The sequence below is a fragment of the Triticum dicoccoides genome, chromosome 7A (genome assembly GCF_002162155.2).
Source record: "Triticum dicoccoides isolate Atlit2015 ecotype Zavitan chromosome 7A, WEW_v2.0, whole genome shotgun sequence".
NCBI classification, from domain to species: domain Eukaryota; kingdom Viridiplantae; phylum Streptophyta; class Magnoliopsida; order Poales; family Poaceae; genus Triticum; species Triticum dicoccoides.
In genome coordinates, this window is record NC_041392.1 from 711,370,688 (window position 1) to 711,393,589 (window position 22,902).

General features: G+C 43.9%; 2 protein-coding genes across 3 annotated transcripts in view; one reads left to right on the forward strand and one right to left on the reverse strand.

The window, feature by feature from the left end:
• Positions 1–6,357, forward strand: part of LOC119330054 (transcription initiation factor TFIID subunit 1-like) — a 17,855-nt gene extending 11,498 nt beyond the window's left edge. Inside the window, exons 15-21 of the mRNA XM_037603161.1 lie at positions 838–1,041; positions 1,432–1,915; positions 1,994–2,115; positions 2,226–2,345; positions 3,926–3,979; positions 4,058–4,999; positions 5,545–6,357. Coding sequence (XP_037459058.1) covers positions 838–1,041; positions 1,432–1,915; positions 1,994–2,115; positions 2,226–2,345; positions 3,926–3,979; positions 4,058–4,999; positions 5,545–5,898 — 2,280 coding nt within the window. The 3' untranslated portion in view covers positions 5,899–6,357. The remainder of the gene's footprint in view (positions 1–837; positions 1,042–1,431; positions 1,916–1,993; positions 2,116–2,225; positions 2,346–3,925; positions 3,980–4,057; positions 5,000–5,544) is intronic.
• An 812-nt stretch (positions 6,358–7,169) lies between these two features.
• Positions 7,170–12,934, reverse strand: LOC119332571 (protein INVOLVED IN DE NOVO 2-like). 2 transcript variants are annotated; one of them, XM_037605749.1, is made up of 7 exons: positions 12,794–12,934; positions 9,530–10,478; positions 9,222–9,403; positions 8,845–8,934; positions 8,464–8,751; positions 8,120–8,332; positions 7,170–7,713 (listed from the first exon to the last, which is right to left on the reverse strand). In XM_037605749.1, exons 2-7 carry the CDS (start codon positions 10,452–10,454, stop codon positions 7,492–7,494), a joined length of 1,920 nt encoding a protein of 639 aa, XP_037461646.1. In that variant the 5' UTR covers positions 10,455–10,478; positions 12,794–12,934; the 3' UTR covers positions 7,170–7,491. The 2 variants fall into 2 exon arrangements, with proteins under 2 accessions (XP_037461646.1, XP_037461648.1); XM_037605751.1 differs by lacking the exon at positions 12,794–12,934 and adding an exon at positions 11,155–11,274.
• Between the last annotated feature and the right edge of the window lie 9,968 nt (positions 12,935–22,902).

Here is a 22,902-nt window from a genome sequence, read left to right on the forward strand (position 1 = left end):
GATATGAGCGCGCACTGGAGCTCTCGTCGTCTGTCTCCAGCCAACGGTGCCCGCTGGGAATTCGTGCCAGAGGTCGACATGGGGAGGATGGAGGGCGGGCTACCGGCGAGGAGTTCGATGGCGGCGGGAACTAGGTCAGGCTAGGAGCAGGGGCGGGCGCCCCACTTAAAGTCAAGCACTAACAGATCTCTAGAACTTGATAGAGGAGGCTGTGGGATGTATTCGGTATGTATGTGTAGAGATGCATTAAATTTGTGTATGCGCAGAGCCAGCCATTTCACATTACTTGATTTTGATGGTGTAAGATTCATCAAATTAGTGGCCAGTATCAGAGATTTTGATTCTAGGTATACAAGTTATTTTGTGTGCAAGCATATAGTCTTCCACTGCTGCATGTTATTCAGATTTGCCCACTAAAGCTGTTATGCTGAGCGGGTACAGTCATACCTAGTGGGTACAGGGTAGAGTTGAAAAGAGATGGTGAGGGCATAAAAAGGGAAATAAGGAGATGGGAGAGTGGGATGGAGGGATGGAGGGATCAGACTTCTCCCCTGTGACCTCGAGCGGTATACACCACAGCAACACCATGACAAACTCTATCCTTACAGATGGGTGTTCAGAGAGTTTTTCTTTTATGATCTGGGTGCTACAGATGAGTATTATATTTCTTGCCTGTACCAGTGGCAGCTCTAGTTAGATGGTTCATGTATGTATGTTTAAGTGCAAGTTTGTCTGCTCCTTCTTTTAATAAATGAAAGTATAGTACATTATTAGTGTTCCTTGTCTATTGCTGTGTGAATTCAACTGCTCTAATCTAATTTTCTTGGGTGTATGCAGGACAGAGAGAATATTGAAAGACTAGAAATTACTGGTGTTGGTGATCCATCTGGCCGTGGACTAGGATTTAGCTATGTGCGAGTAACTCCAAAAGCACCTGTCTCCAATTCATCTCATAAGAAAAAGTCAGCTGCAGCCAAAGGTACCACTGTTACTGGAACAGATGCTGACCTCCGCAGGTTAAGCATGGATGCCGCCCGAGAGGTACCATCAAACCCAATGATTTAGCAGTACTACACACACTAACATTGCCAGGGGGTCCAGACGTTAACATGACTTAGGATCATGGAACATGTATCAGTGAGAACATAAATGTGCATTGGCAGCCTTTCAAAGGGTTATTTTATTGACTGGTTTATGAAGAAAGTTACATGTCGATCCCTGCAGAGAAAGGAATAATTACCTCCATACATTAACATAAGAAATATAGTTGGCCCAAAATGCCATTGGCTATGGCAGACAAGTGAGACGTACCTCTCTCATGTGATTGAACATAAATGAAAATCTGACCTATTTTTATATATGTGTCATGCCTTTTTTTCTGTCTTTTTTACACTGATCACTAATGCTTGCCATTGATATTGTTGTAAATAGTTGCTTCTCAAATTCGGAGTTCCAGACGAGCAAATTGATAAATTAACAAGGTGGCATCGTATTGCTATGGTGAGGAAGCTTTCAAGTGAGCAAGCAGCGTCAGGAATTACAATTGATGAAATTCCAGTTAGCAAGTTTGCACGTGGACAAAGGATGTCTTTCATGCAGCTTCAACAGCAAACTAAAGAGAAATGTCAGGAAATTTGGGACAGACAAATTCAGTCGCTTTCTGCTATAGACGGTGATGACAATGGCAGTGATACAGAAGCCCATAGTGATTTGGACTCGTTTGCCGGGGATCTTGAGAACTTGCTGGATGCTGAAGAATTTGACGATGAAGATGTTGGTACTGCAGACCTGAGAAGCGATAAAGCAGACGGAATGAGAGGGCTCAAAATGAGAAGGTGCCCTACCCAAGCTCAGTTTAACGAGGAAATTCAAGATGATCAAGCAGAAGCTGCTCTAGTAAAAAAATTGCTCGAAGGTTGTTGATTGCTACTTCCATAACTTTGCTTTCCACATACCAAGTTAGTAATTTTGATTAACGGACTATTATGTGCAGAGAGTGGCAATGACCCGAAGAGGAAGAAACAACCTGTGGATACGACGAATCAGGGTGCCAATAAAACGAAGCAGTTTAAGGCATTGACGCCAAAGGAGAGCACGCCAAGAGGAGCGAAAGAGGTATCAGAAGCTCATCTGAAGTTCAAAATCTAGTCATGGTTGTTGCTGATTCATTTTTGCTGCCATACTAGCAGAAACGAGCTCTAATAGACTCATATGACTGCGTGCAGGTTGACAGTTCTTTTACTGAAGGTGGCTTATCCTCCAAACTGAAAACCAAGCTGGCAGTTGATGCAAACGATATCATTCTGGTTAAAAAGAAAAATGTTCAAGGAAAGGATGGTTTAAAGGTAAGTTTAGAGCATGATTGTTATTTATGAACTGGTATTATATCCCAGCTGGAGAGCATTGACTTTCACATGTGTAGTTCCTACTGAGATTTTGTGGCAAGTTGTATTTAAATGTACATTATTTTGTCTTCTGTTATTAGTTTTCCTTTTTTTTTTGCCTCTTTGCATATTTGATTATTGATACTGTGCATGATCTTGCACACCAAGGAACTTGCACCGACACCATATGTTGTTGTAGTGGCTCTAATATGGTTGATATTGTCACTCTAGCATAACAGTCGACAATCCAGACTGCCAATTATACTGTGAAAACAGCAGCATGTTTTTTTTTTGCCAGAGTTTGTTGGTTTATAAATTGGGCTTGTTCCTAAACAAAATATAGAGCATATTACAACTATTGGGGTCGATTTTGCACAGAGCACCTACTCTACTGGTTTGTTGCATAAAACACCACCTATTTGTGTAATCTATTGCAGCTAGCTCTAATCCAACGTTTGGCTCAGTTGACATGAATCCTGACGGGTGTGTACCGCTTGTAAGTGCACACCGGTTTGGTTGAAATTGTTAGTATGTGTTGGCTCATTCAAGTTTTTGGTTCAAAATTCGAATTTAAATTTAAATAAGATACAAAAGAATCCAGTTAGTAATACATGTACTCAGTACTGACCTGGAACTTTTTTAGCTCATTTGGACCACAGGTTTGCGGGATATTGGCAGATTTAGTTGGCCCATTAAAAAAATTGACCAGCTGATGTGGCCTTTTCCTTGTCACATGCACACTTACAAGCGGGACCGACCTACCAGGAATCTTGTCACCCAAGCCAAAACGATGGATTAGAACTAGCTGCAACAGATTACACCGATAGGTGGTGTCTTGTGCAACAAACCTGTAGAGTAGGTGTTCTGTGCAAAACCGACCCCAATAGTTGGTGGTTTCTGCAATTTTCTCACAAAATATATAACAAAATTTGGAATGAAATATGGTAAATTATTGAAAAGTTAGATATTTTGGGAAGCTTGTCTTCTTATTTTAGTCAATTACAAATTTGCTTCTTTTTCCAAATGTTTTTTAAAGACTCGAGGTACTTTTGATGCCTTTACATCATAAGCAAACTTCACAATGGATACCAAACCAATGTTTGAAATCCGGTTTACCTTTATTAATCTGGTCAATTTTTCAGAGCTATCCTATTTAGTACTGTAAATTCATCCACACACTAAGTAAATATTAATGGGTCTGGATCAGTTCATTTTGCTAGGCAGACAGGCAGTGACATCTAAAGGTGCAGTAAGTTTATACTGATGATGTTCTATTTACTAGACTGCACAATGACTAGCTGATGAGTTAGTGCGGTGCCATGTTTGTAATTCTTGTGACTATTTAGTGACGGTAATACTGTTGTAGGGTTTTTTTTTTTGGCTTCCAGATAGCTACTTAGACTAACCAAATTGAATTCTTGTGTCAAGGAACCTATGGTTCATGTTTTCAACTTATTGACTTGAAATAAGAGTAGCATTTATAGCAATGATCATATCTCCTCTTCTTTATTCTTATGTGGCTTGTCTTTTCTTATTTTAAGGAGAAGAGGCAAGGAGCAAGGGGGGACAGTCTTGTATGTGGAGCTTGCGGTCAGGTAAGGCATCATACTACATTCAGTTACTCACATGTTCTGAATTCCCTCCTGACTTTGTGTGTCAAATTGCTATTATAGCTTGGACATATGCGGACCAACAAATTGTGCCCCAAGTATGGGGAGGATCCAGAAACCTCGGAAATGGATGCGATTTCCTACAGACCTAATCCTCTTGATGTAGCAAGTCATGGTCAAACGAAGACACTGGGCAGGAGGTTGGTAGCCAAGGTTTCTTCTGATGTTCCTGAAACTGAAGGGCAAGAAAGCATTGAAAAGATCAAACCAGTAAAATTCAGATGTGGGGCACGTGAGAAGTCCTTGGAACGGAATATGTCAGTGGCAGGTTCTTTGGTTTCTGATAAACTTACAACGGATTCTACAGATTTGAGATCTACTGGAAAGGTTAGCAAGATTAAAATATACAGTAAGCCTAAGACTGAAGATTATCCTCCTGATACTCCTAAGCCATCAGTTGTGATACGGCCTCCTGCTGAAGTAGAGAAGGATGTACCTCGTAAGAAGGTCATCATCAAGCAGCCTAAAGGACATGTAGACCAGCTAAGAGCTATTGAAGTTAGGAGTGGTCAGGAGCCTAGAAAGATAAGGAAAATTGCTGAATTGTCAAGTTTTGAGAAGAACAGCAGAGATGATGACGGTTGGTATGCTGGAGAGCCCAGCCAGATGAATTCCTCACATGATAGGTTGGGTCGGGATGGTAACAGGAAAAGCAAAGAAGTAATGGGAGGTGATGAATCCTGGAGAGCGTTTAAAGAGCAGCGAGAGAGACAGGAACAGAGGCTAATTGAAGCTAGGATTTATAGCCGGGAGGAAGAGCTCCAGAAGGCAAAGAAGAAAAGCAAGAAAAAGAAAAAACATGATTTTCGAGATGCTGACATTCTTGATCACAGGCCATACAGAAATGACAGAAAGGTACCTGAAAGAGATCGAGCATCAAAAAGACGTACTCCAGCTGATATGACAGATTATGCTCCATCAGCGAAGCGACGCAGAGGAGGAGAGGTACTTGTTTTCACTCATGTTTTGTGAAATGTTCATTGTTTTAATGTTTGTCTACGACCATTTTACCGATTCCGCTTTATGAGTTACTTGTAGCCACACTTCAATTAATTACAGAAATATAAGGGATTACCAATAATTGTATGGAAGTCCTTGTGTTTTCTTCTTCTGGCAATTATTCATATCTTTCTCAACGAAACAGTCTCACTCAAATGTATGACCTCAACTCATTAACATGTTTATCTGTGAAGAGATGAAACCACAGTAGTATAGGAAATCACTTGGATCATCATACGTCATCTATTTTATTTTATATTCTCAATTTTCTCATTTTAATCATTGCCTTCAACATCGTACATCATTTAGTTTTTCAACCAGTTCCTAGTAGCATTCTCTACACGCACCAGATAGGGATGCCACAGCTTGTTTGAAAGACCAAACAGAGCCAATTGATGTTTGTTTCTTTGCTAGACTAGGAATTTGAAATTTGAACTGAACTTGTTTTATCTGTTGAAAGGTGAACTGAACTTGTTTGCATCCTGATGCAGGTTGAGCTCTCCAACATATTGGAAAAGATAGTTGATCACTTGCGGAACCAGACTGCTATATCATTGCTGTTTCTTAAACCAGTGACAAAGAAAGTCGCTCCCGATTACTACGACGTAATCCAGCGCCCAATGGATCTGGGTACCATCAGGGACAAGGCGAGGAAGATGGAGTACAAAAACAGGTATGAATTCAGGAATGACGTGGCGCAGATAGCAGACAATGCGCACATGTACAACGAGACGCGGCATCCTCACATCCCTCCGCTGGCCGACGAGCTCCTGGAGTTGTGCGACAACCTTCTTGATGAAAGCGCGGACGTGCTCGACGACGCCGAGAGCGCAATGGAGAGCTAGCTAGCACAATAACAAAGATACGGCGATGGCCGTGTCCTAACATAGATTGCTGCACCTGCTGATCGGTAGCGAGGTTGGGGAGGAAAGCGCACCTGTACATGTGGTTTAGGTTCCGGCGATCGCATTGTGGCACATGTGATCCCAGTCCCAGCTGTTTTGCCTGGTTGTTGCTACCAGGCATCGGGAGTCGGAGTGTACACAAGCTCTAGGTTAGTCATTGAGTGCCCGCTGTAACTATTCGGCCTCCTGTTGTAAAAATGTAGCTGTGTAACTTTGTCAATATTCAGCTGTTGTAGTCGTGCATCCTGTGCGAATGATATTGGTCCAGATGGGTATAGATGCAACAAAGCAACTATTCTTTGGGGGTCCTCTGTTGCTAATTTTATTGGTATAAAGGTTGTTGAACTAGTATTAATTTGATCCAAACCCAAAATACATGTGCTCACTGAGGTTTGAATCAGTAGCAGTTGGTGAAGGTTATTTGTCTGATGGCAGGTTACACTGTACAACTACAAAATGTCCTAAGCCAAAGCATGTGGGATTGGGTTGTAGTACAAGTTGCTTTCCTGCCTGTTTGTGCTTTCAACATGATTTGAGGTGTTGAATGATGTGTTTACTTTCCTTCAAAAGAAAATGATGTACTTTGAGTGGAGACCTCCCCTCAGTGTCATTGCTTCTCCAGATAGAACATCGTATGCATCAACGATTTTTGAGTTTCTGGCAGCAATGAATCTCCGCTTGCTGTCTCTGATCACTGCACCAGCAGTACCCTGGAGATTGTCCTCATCGAATGAGGCATCAACATTTATACTTTGAAAAATTCCTGTAAAGGTGGAACCCAGTTTTCTTTCCTTGCCCTGGGGTGTGCACTTGAGGCCGCCATGAGGTTTGCGGCAAGTGCTCGTATAGCCACTGCAGACTGCTCCGGGGCCTGAGCGACACTGTCATCAGTAGGGTAAAACTAACCTATCTCACGACGGTCTAAACCGAGCTCATGCTCCTCATTACAATGTTTCCTATGCTCCAACCATAGTACCAGCAAGTTACAACCAAGATCTTTGTTGATGGTCGAAGCCCAAACACGGGCGAGTGAGTAGGTTTCAACTATAGCAAAGTACCCAAAAGTATGTTGACCTTCCTAGAACCGTGAGCACACTTCCTGCATCAATGCATCTAGGCCCAGTTCAGACAAGCTTGCTCACAAGTAAGCTTACTCGTCATGCATACAATGTGCATTCCTACATCTACACTTATACAGGATGCCATCATCATTAATTCAGACAACAAACAAACACTCCTCTGAATTACTATCAGCAACTTAAGACAACAAAGCATACAGCGGCGCTTACCAACAGACGCCGATGATCGGGTCGATGGCGTGCTTGCAGGTGCTGATACTACTGCAAGTCTTTATTCAAGCTTGTCTACACAGATGGATAGAGACTTCACTAATGATACTACTACTGCAACAACAGGATTATTTCTTATTCGATTTGTGTCCAACATGGGGTAGATGGTCCCTAGAGATTTATCAAACAACAATAATGCTGATGTCCAGGCCAGGAGGAAAGAAGCGACATTGATTGGGCTCAATCAACGCTTCCTCCTGTTGGCTCGCCACTGTCTCAGGACCACCTGGACAGCTTCCTTGAGAGACGCCTTCCGTTCTTCCCTGAAGTTCCACAGCTCTCCTACGGGATACCTGGTGCTGTTAACATTGTACTCACGCAGCGCCTTGGTCACCAACGAATATATTTCTTCGCCATGCTCATCTTTTAATTCTCGAAGCTTTGCGTCGTCAGCATTGATTCTTTCCTAAAACGCAGCAAGCATGCACCATTAATTGTTACAAGTAAAACAAGATAACCCAGTTAATGAGACTCTAAACATGTATAATCAAATGGCTGCTATATGAAACAGTATATATATAGTAAGCTACCCAAGCATGTACTACCTCCGTCCTGGTTTATAGGTCCCCTTAGTAATTTGTGCCAAATTTTGACCAAAGATTTAACTAACAAAATGTTAATGCATGTCAACATAAATTATATCGTTGGATTCATATTTGAACATAGTTTTCAATGATATAATTTTTGGTGACATGCATGAACATTTTATTCGTTTAATCTATGGTCAAAATTTGAAACGGAATACAAAGGGGGCCAATAAACCAGGACGGAGGTAGTACAAGCAGTGGTTTCTTACAAATGAAGATCCATACCATTTCCTTTCCATCAACCATGACAGCCCTAAAAGGGTGCCATTCTGGATTCTTTATTTCGGCTTCCCACTTTGAACAAAGGATGGCAGCAGTAACTTCTGCATCCTCTTTCGACAACTTCTGTCCGAGAACATTTGAAACTGCTTTCAGATCAAGCTCGCCCATTCTCTTGATCCCTATATGTGCTCGGCCACCTGGAAGATTAAGCAAGCCCTGTGGAACATGCAGTAGATGAAAAGATGAATAATCCATAAGATCTGAAGAATTAAATAGGTAAATCACATCGCTGAAGCAACATAGCACTGTACGCATCGCAGTTTGACGACTTTTTAAAATAAACATACATTTTCCAGCTCCTTCCGAGCTTCTTGCATCTCAGTATTGCTTTTGCTTTCTTTAATAACCAGAGTTTGGTTAAGTGACTCCATAGCATCCAGTTCATCCATCTTATCTTGCAGCTCCTCACTAAGTTCATTGATTTTATCCTTCGAGACTGAATCTTCATGACCTGGCATATGCTTCATCACTTCCAATTTGCCCTTCAGCTGCTGTATTTCCAATTCAAGCGTTTGTTTTGCTTCCAACTGCTGTTCTAACTCCAGGATCTTGTTTAAAGCAGCAACTTTCTCTCTCTGCAGTTTCCATAGAGTAAGACTAACATACAAGACATGTCGTTCAAAAAACCGAACCATCACAGCACACAAAAAGAACAAGGACGCGTATACCTTCTGATCTCTCACAAGCTTCACCACATCCTCATCAGCTCTCTGTTGTTCCGCTGTTGCCAACTTAAGATGGTTTGATTTAATAGCATTCTGAATTCAAGCAAAAAAAATACATAAGTTGCACGCATATTTCTAAGCAACAGGGCCTAATCTTGTACACTTTCATGCCTTAGTATAGTATGTAAAATGATGTCAGACCGATAATCTTGTGAACTAGTATTATGAGTGATCTTCATGAATTCATATTTATTGGTCTGATGCACCCACTAAAAGCTCAACACTGCATATCGGGGTTACTGGGGCCACTTGAGTCTACTTCAAGAGATTTAAAGATGGTGCAAAAATAGATGAGACGCAGAGCCAAGAAAATCGCAGACCTTCTGCTTCTCCTGCTCAAGATTACTTTTGTCATGAGAACTTTTTGCAGCAAGGTCATCAAGCTCTTTGGATCTTGCATTTAGTTCACTCATCTTCGACTCCAGTTCTGAACGCAGATTTTGGTTCTCATCGATGATCTTTTCAGAATGTCTGCGAGCTAGCTGCTGCATCTTCCGAATTTCTAGTAGTAACAAGTTTTGGTGAATAATCATAATAACTGAAAACATGAAGATGCTGATGACAGAAGAACATGCATCTTGACACATGTACAATATAAAAAAGATAACCATCCAAAATTAACACAAACCTTCATTATATGCCTGGAGACGTTGTTCCCTTTGCCCCATCATTTTCTCAAGTGACACAGTTGTCTCATTGTATCTAAGTTCAAGCTCCTGTAAATACTTATTCTTGACCTCAATTTGGTTAGCTAAATTAGCTACAAGTTTATTATTTTTACGCGTTCCTTCATTCTCAAGATCATCGATAGTTTTCAAGTCAGCATTTTTCCTTAAGTGGTCCCCAATTAGCCCCGGAAAATTGTAATCTTCAGCCCTTGCGACCCATCCACAAAGCTTTGACCCTTGATTCATGTTTTGCTTCCAGTCCCTTCTGCCACAACCTCCTGCCTCAAAGTACTTTTCAAACGCAAGTGCATTTCTGAAACCATTCCAGTTTTTTGCAAACTCAACAATAGCATTCCCTGTATGACCTCGAAAATTCCATAATGGAATAACCTTCAGTGGGCAAAATTGCGATAATTCCCCCTTCAAACGATTTCCACTTTCTCCGACTTGACGCCCGTCCTTCCATTCAGTAGGTACATTAACTAGAACTCCCATCCAGGGCCACACAAACTTCTCATGTCTGTTTGGAAGAGGCTGCGGCTCTACAGCAATTTGCTGCGGCTGCTGCGGCTCTACAGCAATTTGCTGTGCCTGCTGTGGGTCAGAAGGTTTAGCAACGCCATTCTTCAAATGCTTGGCAAGGGCACGGTGCGATGCTTTATCTTTTGCCGGTCGATTAGGTGCTGCACCTACTCCTGAGGAATGCTGAAGAAGGCTTTGCATGTTGTAATCTTTATTCTTCCTGCCAGTACAGAATGGGCAGCTGTAACTATCACCATTCCTGAACTTTAAATCTCCTGAAAGCAGGCGGGCCTGAATTTTGGCTCCATACTCGTCAATCTCAGAATCGCTAATATCCGAATCGTCATCTGAACTGTATTCCATTTCCGAGAAGGGTTTTTTGATAACCTACAGGAAACAGAATCATAAATGTATTTTTACTTCAGTCAACATCATGGAACACTAAAAAGGATATCAGGACTTGTAGTAGTAGAGAAGAATAATACCCTTGCCCAAGTAACAATGGAGTACAATTACACTACCAACAAAACATGAACTTGGACACGTCGACACAACTCTGAAAATAAGATTTTAATATATTGTATATAGTGATTTAGTCGATTAGCATAGAGAACTAAAAAAGTAAGTAGCAAACAACAAGCTTGCAAGCAATGTCAGCCACTACTCAGTTATTCTAAAAACAGAACAGTTCTCAAAACAAAATTACGTCCCTAATCAAACTTCCAATACAATTAGATAAATCTTTACAATAAATAATGTCAAAAATCATCATTTCAAATTTGAACCAGTACTACGGAAATAGCAGAACATCAAGAGCTGATAATCCTAATTTACAACTACAAGAAGCATATAAGGAATTTGGAGGGGGAAACCAGATCACGAACTTCTAGATCTTAGGCATCTTCACATGCTTAGACCATTAAGACAAGAAGCAATACCAAGTGTTCAATTCACCAAGAAATCCCCGTCTCTAAAATGCGGGTTAGAGGCCTATGCAGCTGAGACACATCATTCAATACTCGGAAGATCTGCCTAACAACCACGTCCACCAGCGCATGCTCACCTTTGGGTCGCCGAGGCAGAGGACGAGCTCGTGTTCGGGGAGGCAGAGAAGGAACACGGGGTCGGGGAGGAAGAGAAGAAGCCTGGCTGGTGGGGGCGGCGGAGGGCGTCGCAGGCGTGGCGGCGGCTAGGGTCCTGTGGGAGGGAGGGGAATGGTGGTGGATCTGGATGTGTTATTGTTGCTCGGGAGGGGACTAGGGTTAGCTACTCGAACCGGAGAACTGATGCACCGAATGCACCCATGGGATCTGAGCCACCGGATAGAGAATAGAGGGATCAGATGCTACCAGGAGATGGGCTGCAGGTACATTTTGCATAGGCCTCGCAAACCGATCATCCCTTTCCTTTTCCGTTACACCAGTAATTGTGTGTGTGCAATGCACATTAATATTAGGTAAGATATTAATTGTATTGCACATTAGTATTGTGCAAGAATTAAATTACACATTAATATTAGGTAGGATATAATTACTTGATTAATGTTGGCGTTGATATTAGACATGATATCAACTAGTAGAGGGTGCTAAACATGTTAAACACCTGCGCGGCGTAGACCGTTGGATATATGTGGTTGAATGAGTGAGATTTACTGGATCTCCGCGACTCACTCTTTTTACATTAGCAAGCATAGATATAGATATAGACGTGTATATATAGATGTATGCACGAGGCGATCCAAAAGCTCTTAGTTATCCCCTCAAAAATAAACTCTTTGAGTTAGGGTCATAGATAATGATATCAGGATTTGTAGTGCTCCTAGTAGAGAAGAATAATACCCTTGCCTAAGTAACAATGGAGTGCAATTATAGCACCAATCAAATAACAAAACATGAACTTAGACGTGTCGACACAACTCTGAAAATAAGATTTTAATATATCGTATATACTATATAGCAATTTACTCGATTAGCATAGAAAACTGAAAAAAAGTACTTCCGCCGTTCCTAAATATAAGGTGTTTTAGCTTTTCTCTATCTATTTTCTCAGATTCGTATGCATCGTAGACGCGTTTTAGCGTGTATATTCACTCATTTTAATCCACGTGTAGTCAAAACTGCAATATCCAAAACATCTTATAGTTAGAAACGGAGGTAGTACGTAATCCGTCCGTCTTATAATATAAGAGCATTTTTTACACTAGTGTGGTGTCAAAAACGCTTTTACATTATGGGACGGAGGGCGTAACAAACGACAAGCTTGCAAACAATATAAGCCACCACTAAAGTCATCCTAAGAGAAAACAATTCTTAATACAAATTACGTCCCCGGCTTGCCATTAAAAACCAATCGAACTTCCAGGACAGTCAGATAAAATCCTAACGACAAAATACATGCCAAAATCGTCATTTCAAATCTGAACGAATACTACGGAAAATAGCAGGACACCAAGAGCTGGCAATCATATTTCACAACTACAAGAAGCGCAAAGGGAATCTGGAGGGGGGAACCACACCACGAACTTCCAGATCTTAGGCATCACGTGCTGAGACCATTACGACAGGAAGCAACACCAGGTGTTCGATGCACCAGGAAATCCCCGTGTCTAAAATGCGGGTTAGAGGCCTATGCAGGCGAGTGATATCATTCGGTAATCCGAAGATCTGCCTAACCACCACATCCACCAGCGCATGCATGCTCACCTTTGGGTCGCCGAGGCAGAGGACGAGCTCGTGTTCGGGGAGGAGCTCGGGGTTGTGGGGGAGGGGGAGAGGCCCGACTCGGCTGGTGTGGGGTGGCGGAGGGCGAGGGCGGGTCGCAGGCGCGGCGGCGGCGGCGAGGTCGGGAGGGAGGGGAGGGGAGTGATGGTGGAGCTGGATGTGTCGCTCGGGAGGGGACTAGACTGGGATTAGCTGCTACTGCTCGAACAACCGGAGAGCTGATAAACCGAATGCACCCGTGGGATCTGAGCCGTCGGATGGAGAACAGAGGGGTCAGATGCTACCGAATAAACCGAATGCACCCGTTTTGCATAGGCCTCGCAGACCCATCGTCCCTTTCCTTTTGAGTTACACCGTTGCACATTAATATCGGGCAAACGTAAATTACGCACACCCCTAAAATAAGTAAATTATGCACTAATATTAGGTAGGATATAATTGCTTGATTAATGTTTTTATTAAATACAGTATAGATGTAGATGACCATACTTTTTTTTTTGCGAAAAATGATCTAGATCTATTATCAAATTTCAGCGGAAGTACAAAGCATCTCGAATATAGTAAAAATTACATTGAGATTCCAATACCCCAAACAATCGAATGAGCCGCCGACACGCCGCTGTCGCCGCTCCCCTTCGGAGCCGGTTTGACCTTGTCGATTATAGCCGGGAAGTCATCGTGCACGTGCCCCTAGTACCAACGCCCTGGAGCCGCTGTCGTCACCGTTGAAACCCTTGCATAGATCTGAGGCACCTGACATCAAATATCGCCACAAACAAAGAGAAGGCATGAATCTACGTCAGAGCTCTGTCGACTACGTCCAGATGAACAAACACGAGAAGGATCAATGCCCGGAAGATAAACTCGAAGAAGTAGTGCAGCCATCCGCCCGAGCACCGCACCTGCGAGGACTAAGAAACCCTAACCTAAACTACAAACCGGAGCAAAGGCACCAGCGAAAGGACATGCGATGCCCCCATGTGTGGTTTTGGTAATTGATGACATTCTGTATGGACTAATGGTTGCATTGAGTTATATTTGAAGGATTTTTTCATAGGCATTTCTTGAAGTCCATGTGTTGGTTTCAAGGAGTTTATGGGTTGATCAATGTGCTATTAAGGAATTATCCAAAGATTGGTCATGTGAGTGTTGAGCTTATTGCAAGCATGTCTTTAAGAAGAAGATTGTGTGATCATTCATGTTTACCTTCAAGACATCATCCAAACGAAGGGAGTTGGAAAGATTCAAGGTTGATCAAGACTAAGTCAAGAGTGAATCAAGTTGATCAACTCACAAAGAGTAGAAGATGTATCGAGAGGGATCAAGTGATCCCATGGTATGGTACGTGTCCATGGGCTTGCGTCAAGAGGATGATATCATACAACCCATGGGAAGGATGACATCAAGTGGTGATCGTCATCAAGATTGCCGTGTGCAAGTTCAAGTGGAGAATCACGAAGAGATCCAGTGCTTGAAGCTTGCCATCCATTATGGTGTCAATGGACTTGTGAAGATGTATCAAAGAGTGGCTCACCCATAGTGGAGTATGGGGGAGCAATCATCTAGTCTCCTGTAACGCTCTCGATGCGGCTATATCTCCCACGTATCGTAGCACGACTTAGAGGCATAACCGCATTGAAAGCAATGTCGCAAGTGAGGTAATCTTCACACAACCCATGTAATACATAAGGGAAAAAGATACATAGTTGGCTTACAATCGCCACTTCACACAATTACATGAGTAAAGCATTACATCATCCAAATACAATTAAGGTCCGACTACAGAACCAAAATAAAAAAAGACTACCCCAAATGCTACACAGATCCCCGATCGACCCCAACTGGGCTCCACTACTGATCAACTAGTACGAAACAACATAAAAGACAAGATCTTCAACGAGCTCCTCCTTGAGCTTGGTTGCGTCATCTGCACAGTATCATCGGCACCTGCAAACTGGTTTTGGAAGTATCTGTGAGTCACAGGGACTCAACAATCTTACACCCTCGCGATCAAGACTATTTAAGCTTATAGGAAGGGTAAAATGTATGACGTGAAGCTGCAGCAAGCGACTAGCATATATGGTGGCTAACATACGCAAATGAGAGCGGGAAGAGAAGGCAAAGCACGGTCGAACAACTATGATCAAGAAGTGATCCTAGAACAACCTACGTCAAGCATAACTCCAACACCGTGTTCACTTTTCGGACTCCGCCGGAAAGAGACCATCACGGTTACACACGCGGTTGATGTATTTTAATTAAGATCAACTTTAGGTTTTCTACAATCGGACATTAACAAATTCCCATCTGCCCATAACCGCGGGCACGGCTTTCGAAAGTTCAAATCCCTGCAGGGGTGTCCCAACTTAGCCCATCACAAGCTCTCACGGTCAACGAAGGATATTCCTTCTAGCGGGAAGACCCGACCAGGCTCGGAATCCTGGTTACAAGACATCCTCGACAATGGTAAAACAAGTCCAGCAACACCGCCCGAATGTGCCGACAAATCCCGATAGGAGCTGCACATATCTCGTTCTCATGGCACACTCAGATAGGTCAAGCTACGAGTAAAACCAACCCTCGAGTTTCCCCGAGGTGGCCCCGCAGGCTGCCCAGTTCGACCAACACTCAGAGGAGCACTGGCCCGGGGGGGGGGGGGTTAAAATAAAGAGGGCCCTTGAGTCTGCAGAACCCAAGGGAAAGAAAAGGCTAGGTGGCAAATGGTAAAACCAATGTTGGTCATTGCTGGAGGAGTTTTATTCAAGGCGAACTGTCAAGGGGTTCCCATTATAACTCAACCGCGTAAGGAACGCAAAATTCGGGAACATAACACCGATATGACGGAAACTAGGGCGGCAAGAGTGGAACAAAACACCAGGCATAAGGCCGAGCCTTCCACCCTTTACCAAGTATATAGATGCATTAATTAAATAAGAGATATTGTGATATCCCAACATATCCATGTTCCAACATGGAACAAACTCCAATCTTCACCTGCAACTAACAACGCTATAAGAGGGGCTGAGCAAAGCGGTAACATAGCCAAACAACGGTTTGCTAGGACAAGGTGGGTTAGAGGCTTGGTTTAACAATATGGGAGGCATGATAAGCAAGTGGTAGGTATCGCAGCATAGACATAGCAAAAGAGCGAGCAACTAGCAAGCAAAGATAGAAGTGATTTCGAGGGTATGGTCATCTTGCCTGAGATCCGCAAGGAAGAAGAACGAGTCCATGAAGAAGACAAACGGACGTAGTCGAACGGATCCTCACAAACGCGACGTTATCGGAACTAACTCGAAGAAGCAACACCGGAAAAGAAGCAAACAACATAGTAAACAACCAACACATAAGCATGTCACGGGGCGCAAACAAGTATGATGCATGTCCGGATTAAAGAGGCATGGCATGGCAAAGAGCACAAACAATCCTACAAATTAAGTGGAGCTCAATATGCAACGAGTTGCATATTGACGGAACACCACATTAATTATTTAGTTCTCTCCCAGTTAGGTACTCAACAAATTTAAATGTTGGTTAACATGGCAAGAGGTGAAGCATAACAAAACTATACTATCTAAACAATTTAAATAGGGGCGGATATAACAAATAACGAATCCGGTAAATCCCCATATGCATTAGCAATTTGGTGCAACAACAAGTTAACATTTAAATGTTATTATCATGATGCGGAGGACATGTTCAAGATTATGCAATTTTTATTAAAAGTTGACAAGAGCATTATGAAGCAGTTGTCACCATGGTGGAAAGGAAAGGGACCACGACGATGATTTCGAAAATGGTACCAGGGCAACATATCGGTTCCGGTAGCTCACGGAGATACCGGTGCAAAGGAAGCAAGGGTGCGGATGCGTGCAAAAGACGATGGGGCGCTCCCGGATACCGGGTGTCCCATGAGTCAACGATGGTGACAAGGCAAAAGAGGGGCAACGTGCACCGACAATTCGAGCACGGAGCAAGCACGGCCATCTCATACATCACACATGCATTAGTTCACGGGCGGTCGTCTCGAGGTTATACCTTCAAAGCGTGCGTTATCGGAGGGGTTTAAGTTCGATGCGGTGTAAGGGAAGTAGACGTTCTCGGGACGTTCGGTAGTGGAAGTAGGGGTACATGACGACAGTAGAGGTACTTGTGATCTTGGCGGCGGTAGTCGTTCACGTTCTTAGTTGCACAATTTCCGTAGATGCTTGGGATCACGGCGAGGGACTTGACGTCCACGGAGGCTTTGAGGGTTGACGGTAGTTGTTCTCGTATCGTCGTGGTACTTGGTGAGTTCGGAGACGGCGGAAGACGAACTTGGCGGTTTTCGTTGACTTAGTACTTGGCGTTATCTCTGGTTCAGTGATCATTTTAGGCGTTGGACGTCGAGGTCTTCGGCCGTAGTGGTACTTGGTGAATCCCGAAACGGTCTTGGCGTCTTCGCGCGTAGGGGTACTTGTTCGTTTACTCCACGGTCTTGGCGGATCCACGCGATGGTAGTGGTACTCGCGAAGAGGTACTTTATGGTCTCGACAACAGGCATACACGTTTTTGTAGATGAACTTTGACTGATCTGAGTGTCGCGGTACTTGGCAAAAAAACACGTCGAGGTACTTGGTGATGTTCCCTGTTCAGTGGTCGTTGGACTTGGCGTCCCGGCCTGTAGTCGTTCAGGCTTCGTGGAAGAACTTGACGCTCACGGCGTCTCGGTCATGCCTCGGTCTTGCGGGCAGCGAGGAAGGAGCAAGGGCTCGCTGGGACTTGGCGCAGGCTGCATCCCGCAACGAAGCAGAGAGGAGACGAACGGCGCTGTGGGTCGAAGCAAAGGACGTAGTCAACGCGGCCGGGACGAGCAGCGAGGTAGAGGAAGCAGAACTCCGGCGACGAGGTGCAGCAGTGGAGCTTTGAGCTCGGCCGGCAGCGTTCAGAGGAGGCTAGGCGGAGGTGCGGCGGCCGTTTGCTGAGGAAGGCCGGCGAGGCATGGAGGTCGAGGTCGCCAAGGAAGGGAGGCAGCAGGGGCATGGCGATGCTGATGGCCTCGCGGGCCATGCCGGGCGACGGGCGCGGCTTGGGGAGGCGCAGACGAAGCGAAGTCCAGCGGCGGCGAGGCATCGACGCGGGGAAGCGGATCGGGAGGATGGGACAGGGAGGCTGGCGGCGCTGGAGGATGGGATCGGGGAAGAGGTTCGAGGGGAGAGGGTGAGTGGGATCGAGGCCCCTGGTGCGATGCGTGCCTCTGGCGGCGGTGGGAACGAGCAGGAGGGATCGAGAGGGAGATGGCGAGAGACGGGCATCGAGGCTAGGGTTTACAGCGGGGCGTGGCTGGGCCTTAGAGGCCGGCCCGGTAGTGAAGGAAGTGGCCAGAGGCCTGGCTGGGCTGCTGGGCTCTCTTCTCCTTCTCTCTTATTTACCCAAACAGTAAAAAAATAGGAAGAAAGGAAAGAGAGAAAGGAAAAAGGTTAGAGAAGGGACTTTGGCATGCGGATAATGTTCCCGGGCTCTCGAAAATGAGCTTGAACCAGGAAAAAAATGGAAGTGGGCATGACCGAAAGTTTAAATTCAAACTCGTTTGAATTTAATTCAAATGGGTTTGAACTAGGACTTGGTTTTTGAAGTTTCCAAAAACGTTGAAATTTTTGGAGGAACCTCGGCAAAAGGGAAGAGAGATGCGGGCAAGGTTTTGAAGTCAAACTTGAAGTAGAAAAGACATGGGGAATATTTGCAAGTGTGTTTATGGGTGATTCCAAATTATTGGAATATAATTTTATAGCTCCCTAATATTGGGGTATATGTTGTAAAGAGAATCACCACGTGAATTTCCTCGGTTTAAATGGACCGAAGATCCATGCAACTTATTTAGTTGAGCTTTAGAACCGGTTGCATGATGACATGATGCAATGCACATGAAGCAATGATGAATGCAACGAACCAAACAAATCACACGATGAATCACAGAAACCCTCGAAGAAATCTGAAGCTTCGGCCTTGGGGCGTCACATCTCCATCGACCCAACGCAATCAAGAAATGTGGTCCATCTTGAGGAGGACAAGATCATCATCATCTAGCTCAAGTGGATCATGTGCAAGGCAAAGGTTTGCCCTTGATAGGTTTTCTATTTTACCGTTCTCATGGTGGTAGTTGGGAGACCGGGTTATAGGATCGAAGCCGTACTATCAAGGGGGCTCTCAACTGAGTAGCTTGATCGTATCGTTCGTCGAGAGCTCAAACCATTGCATCCTTGCATCATGTTTCTTGATTCTTGTTTGGTTCTCTTTGTGAGTCTTAGAGCTTATGGTCATCTTGACGACAAGCTTGAGTTAATCGAAAATGAAGTTTGCATGCGTCTTCTATGATGTTTTCGGTGTTGGAGGTTTTACCGCTCTTATCCGAGGAAGGGTTCTCACCATTTTCTTTTGGGCGTTTATTAATTTGCTTCTTATTGGTATTTCTATCAATATTGTGTTAGCCCTTGTCGCTAGCTTTACAACAAACTTGGTTTCGTCGAATTCAGAGTTCGTTTGCAGAAGTTGTGTCAGTTTTGGTGTTCTGAAAAGGCTGTTGCGGTACTACCGCGAACAGGAGCGGATGTAATTTTTTACTACCGCTCTTGGGAGCGGTACTACCGCTTGGAGCAGTACTACCGCGGCTACTTCCGTGGCTACTTCTGCTCAGGACCAAAAACTCGTCACAAGTCCAGCGGTGGTAGGCACGGATGTAATTTTTTAGTACCGCTCGCAAGCAGTAGTACCACTACCCTTAGCAGTAGTACCGCTACCCCTAGCGGTAGTACCGTGAGGTCAAGCGGTACTACCGCTCCGACGGTTCTTCTGGCTTTTTGCCTCCTCGCTATTGTGTTTCAAAGGGCTACTACCGCCCTAGCGGTAGTACCGCTCGGTGCGGGCTGTGAGCATAACGGTTGGATTTTTCCCCACCTATAAAAGGGGGTCTTCTTCCCCAATGAACCTTATCCTTTGAGCTCGTGTTCTTCCCTCATTGTTGACCTTCTTCGAGCTTGCTAACTCTCAATCCCTCCATGGATTCTTGCTAGTTTTTGAGGGAAAAGAGAGAGGAGATCTAGATCCACGTTTCCACCAATCACTTTCTCCTCTAGGTGAGGGGAACCCCTTGGATCTAGATCTTGGAGTTCTTGGTGTTCTCCTTCTTGTTCTTCCTCTCATTTTCCTCCCTAGCATTAGTTGCTTCGGTGGGATTTGAGAGAGAAGGACTTGGGCACTCCGGGTGCCCTTGCCATTGCATTTGGTGCATCGGTTTGAGTTCTCCACGTGATACATGGAAGTTACAAGTTGAGAAGCTTATTACTCTTGGGTGCTTGGTACCTTTGAGCTTGTTCCTCTTGGGTGCTTGGGCGCCCTAGATGGTTGGTGGTGTTCAGAGCTCAATCATTGTGGTGTAAAGCTTCGGGCAAGCATCGGGGTCTCCAATTAGGTTGTGGAGATCGCCCCGAGCAATTTGATGGGTACCGGTGACCACCCCCAAGGGTTGCCAAAGTGTACGGGTTCGGTGACCGTCCCCAAGGGTTGCCATTTGTACGGGTTTGGTGACCGCCCTCAAGGGTCCCTTAGTGGAATCACGACATCTTGCATTGTGCGAGGGAGTGAGGAGATTACGGTGGCCCTAGTGGCTTCTTGGGGAGCATTGTGCCTCCACACCGCTCCAAACGGAGATTAGCATCCGCAAGGGTGTCGGGATACATCATCGTCTCCGCGTGCCTCGGTTATCTCTTACCCGAGCCCTTTACTTATGCACTTTACTTTGTGATAGCCATATTGTTTCTTGTCATATATCTTGCTATCACATAGTTGTTTATCTCCTTAGTATAAGTTGTTGGTGCACATAGGTGAGCCTAGTTGTTGTACGTTTTGTGTTTGACAAATTAATCGCTAGGTTTATTCTGCATTTGTTCAAGCCTAAAACGTAATTATTTTAAAGCGCCTATTCACCCCCCCTCTAGGTGACATCCACGATCTTTCAATTGGTATCAGAGTCTCGTCTCTCTTTGTTAGGCTTAACCACCTAGAGAGTAAATATGTCGACTATGGGATTAGGATTCTTTGACACTCTTAGTTTCGATGGAATAAATTTTGATGTTTGGGTAATTCGCATGCTTAATGTCTTTAGGGTCATGGACCCAAATTTAGAGTGAATTGTAGATATGGGTTTTTCTCCTCCAAAGGATCCCCTAAGATTACCTTTAGAGGATGAGAAAAACTCTTATCTCAATGCTCAAGCTTCTAATGTGCTTTTCGATGCTTTGAGCAATGTAGTTATATTTCAACCATGCCGTTCCGGGATGCTCATGAGTTGTCGACAAAGCTTCAAGATAAATATGGCGTGTCCAAGTTTTGTGGGGATGATTGTTCTCCCTCCACCTCCGGCCGTGTTGTGTTCTCAACTTCTTCTACTTCACCTACGTGTGGTTTTCCACAAGGTAATGACATGGTGAGTAGTGGTGTTCATTGCAATGATGATAATGGGCTCATTGTTGATAATCCTTCATCACTTTCTTATTGCAATGCTTCATCTTTGGACTTTAGCACTTCGAGCACTCGAAATGTTTCACATGCTTGTGTTGATAGTCCTTGCATATCATGTAGAAATTGCTTGACTAAATCTCATGATGATATGCTTGCTATATCTTGTTGCCATGATGAAAATGCATGTATTTCCTCGAGTTGTTGTGCTAACAATGTAGAGGAAACCCAACACTCCATGGAACAAGATGTGGTCTTGGATGGTGCTTCAAGGGATCCTAAATCATCCTCTATTGCATTTTGCCTTATGGCCAAGGCTTCAAAGGTATCTCCCACTTTGAATCCCAATATATCTTGTGATGATATTGATGATGGCAAGAGTGATGATGATGTTGATTATGATGAAGAGAATGATGATGTTGCCTCCTTAAAAATTAAGGGGGAAATGATTTTTAAAGCTCTTCTTAAGAATAAAATTGCTCGTTCCAATTTCATGGAAATCATGTCTATTGCTACTGAGGGCAAGAAATATATTGATGAGTTGGAATCTCGTCTTGAGGAGCATGAGGTCACCATTGATAAAATGGAAGGTCATGAGCGTGATTACGCTAATGAGATTGCGGACCTCTCTCAAGCTCTTGAACTTGAACAAACCACCAAGGAATCTCTTGAGGAGACTTTTGCTCTAGAATTATCTAGAGTGAGGGAATCTCGTGATAGAGCTCTTGTGGTGGCCAATGATTTTGAAACTAAAAATTCTAAGCTTGAAGTTGCTCATGCTAGACTCCTTGAGGATTTTGAGCACCTCAAAAATGGCTCAAGGGTCATTAAGGGTGAGCTCATCAAACTCACCGAGTCTCATGCTCAACTTGAAGCTTCTTATTTAAAAGATATTTCCAAGTTGTCATCTCCTCTTGTTGTTAATGATGATGCTTGTGCTACTAACTCTATTACTTGTGAAGCATCCATTTTAAAGGAGAATGTTGAGCTACGGGCTCAACTTGAGTTGCTATCTAGCAATTATGGGAAATTGGAAGAAAGTCATGAAAAGCTCTCAAGCTCTCATGATGATCTTCTAGTATCCCATAATGTGCTAAAGATAGCTCATGAGGCCATGATTGCTAAGGTAACATCTAGTGAGCCTCATGTGGATACTAGCACTACTTCTAGTCAAAATGCTATGTTGACATGTGCTAGTCCTTGTAATTCATCTACTCACAATGTTGGTACATCTTGTGATGAATTGCTTCCCTTGCCTTGTTGCTCTAACAATGAAGCTTATACTTCCTCTAGTACTTGTGTTGAGACTAACCATGTAGAGGAAATCAAAGAGCTCCAGGCCCAAGTCACTTCTTTGAAGAAAGACTTGGAAAAGAGTCATGAAGGGAAATTCACACTCAACAATATCTTGAGTGTGCAAAAATCCCCCAATGACAAAGGTGGACTTGGATTCAACTCCAAGAAGAAGAAGAAGAAGAAGAAGAAGAAGTCCAAGATTAACAAAAAGAAGGGCCAAGAACAAGTCAAGAATTCGGCCAAGATTGTTTGCTTCAAGTGCAAAGTAGAAGGGCATCATGTTAGATCTTGCCCATTGAAGA

Excerpts from the sequence above, each read along its gene's own strand:
- LOC119332571 (XM_037605749.1), bottom strand. The coding sequence starts at position 10,454 with ATGGAATACAGTTCAGATGACGATTCGGATATTAGCGATTCTGAGATT. Across the intron at positions 9,404-9,529 it reads TCTCCAGGCATATAATGAAG|AAATTCGGAAGATGCAGCAG; the intron begins GTTTGTGTTAAT and ends TGTTACTACTAG. Across the intron at positions 8,752-8,844 it reads AGCTTGTGAGAGATCAGAAG|AGAGAGAAAGTTGCTGCTTT; the intron begins GTATACGCGTCC and ends TGGAAACTGCAG.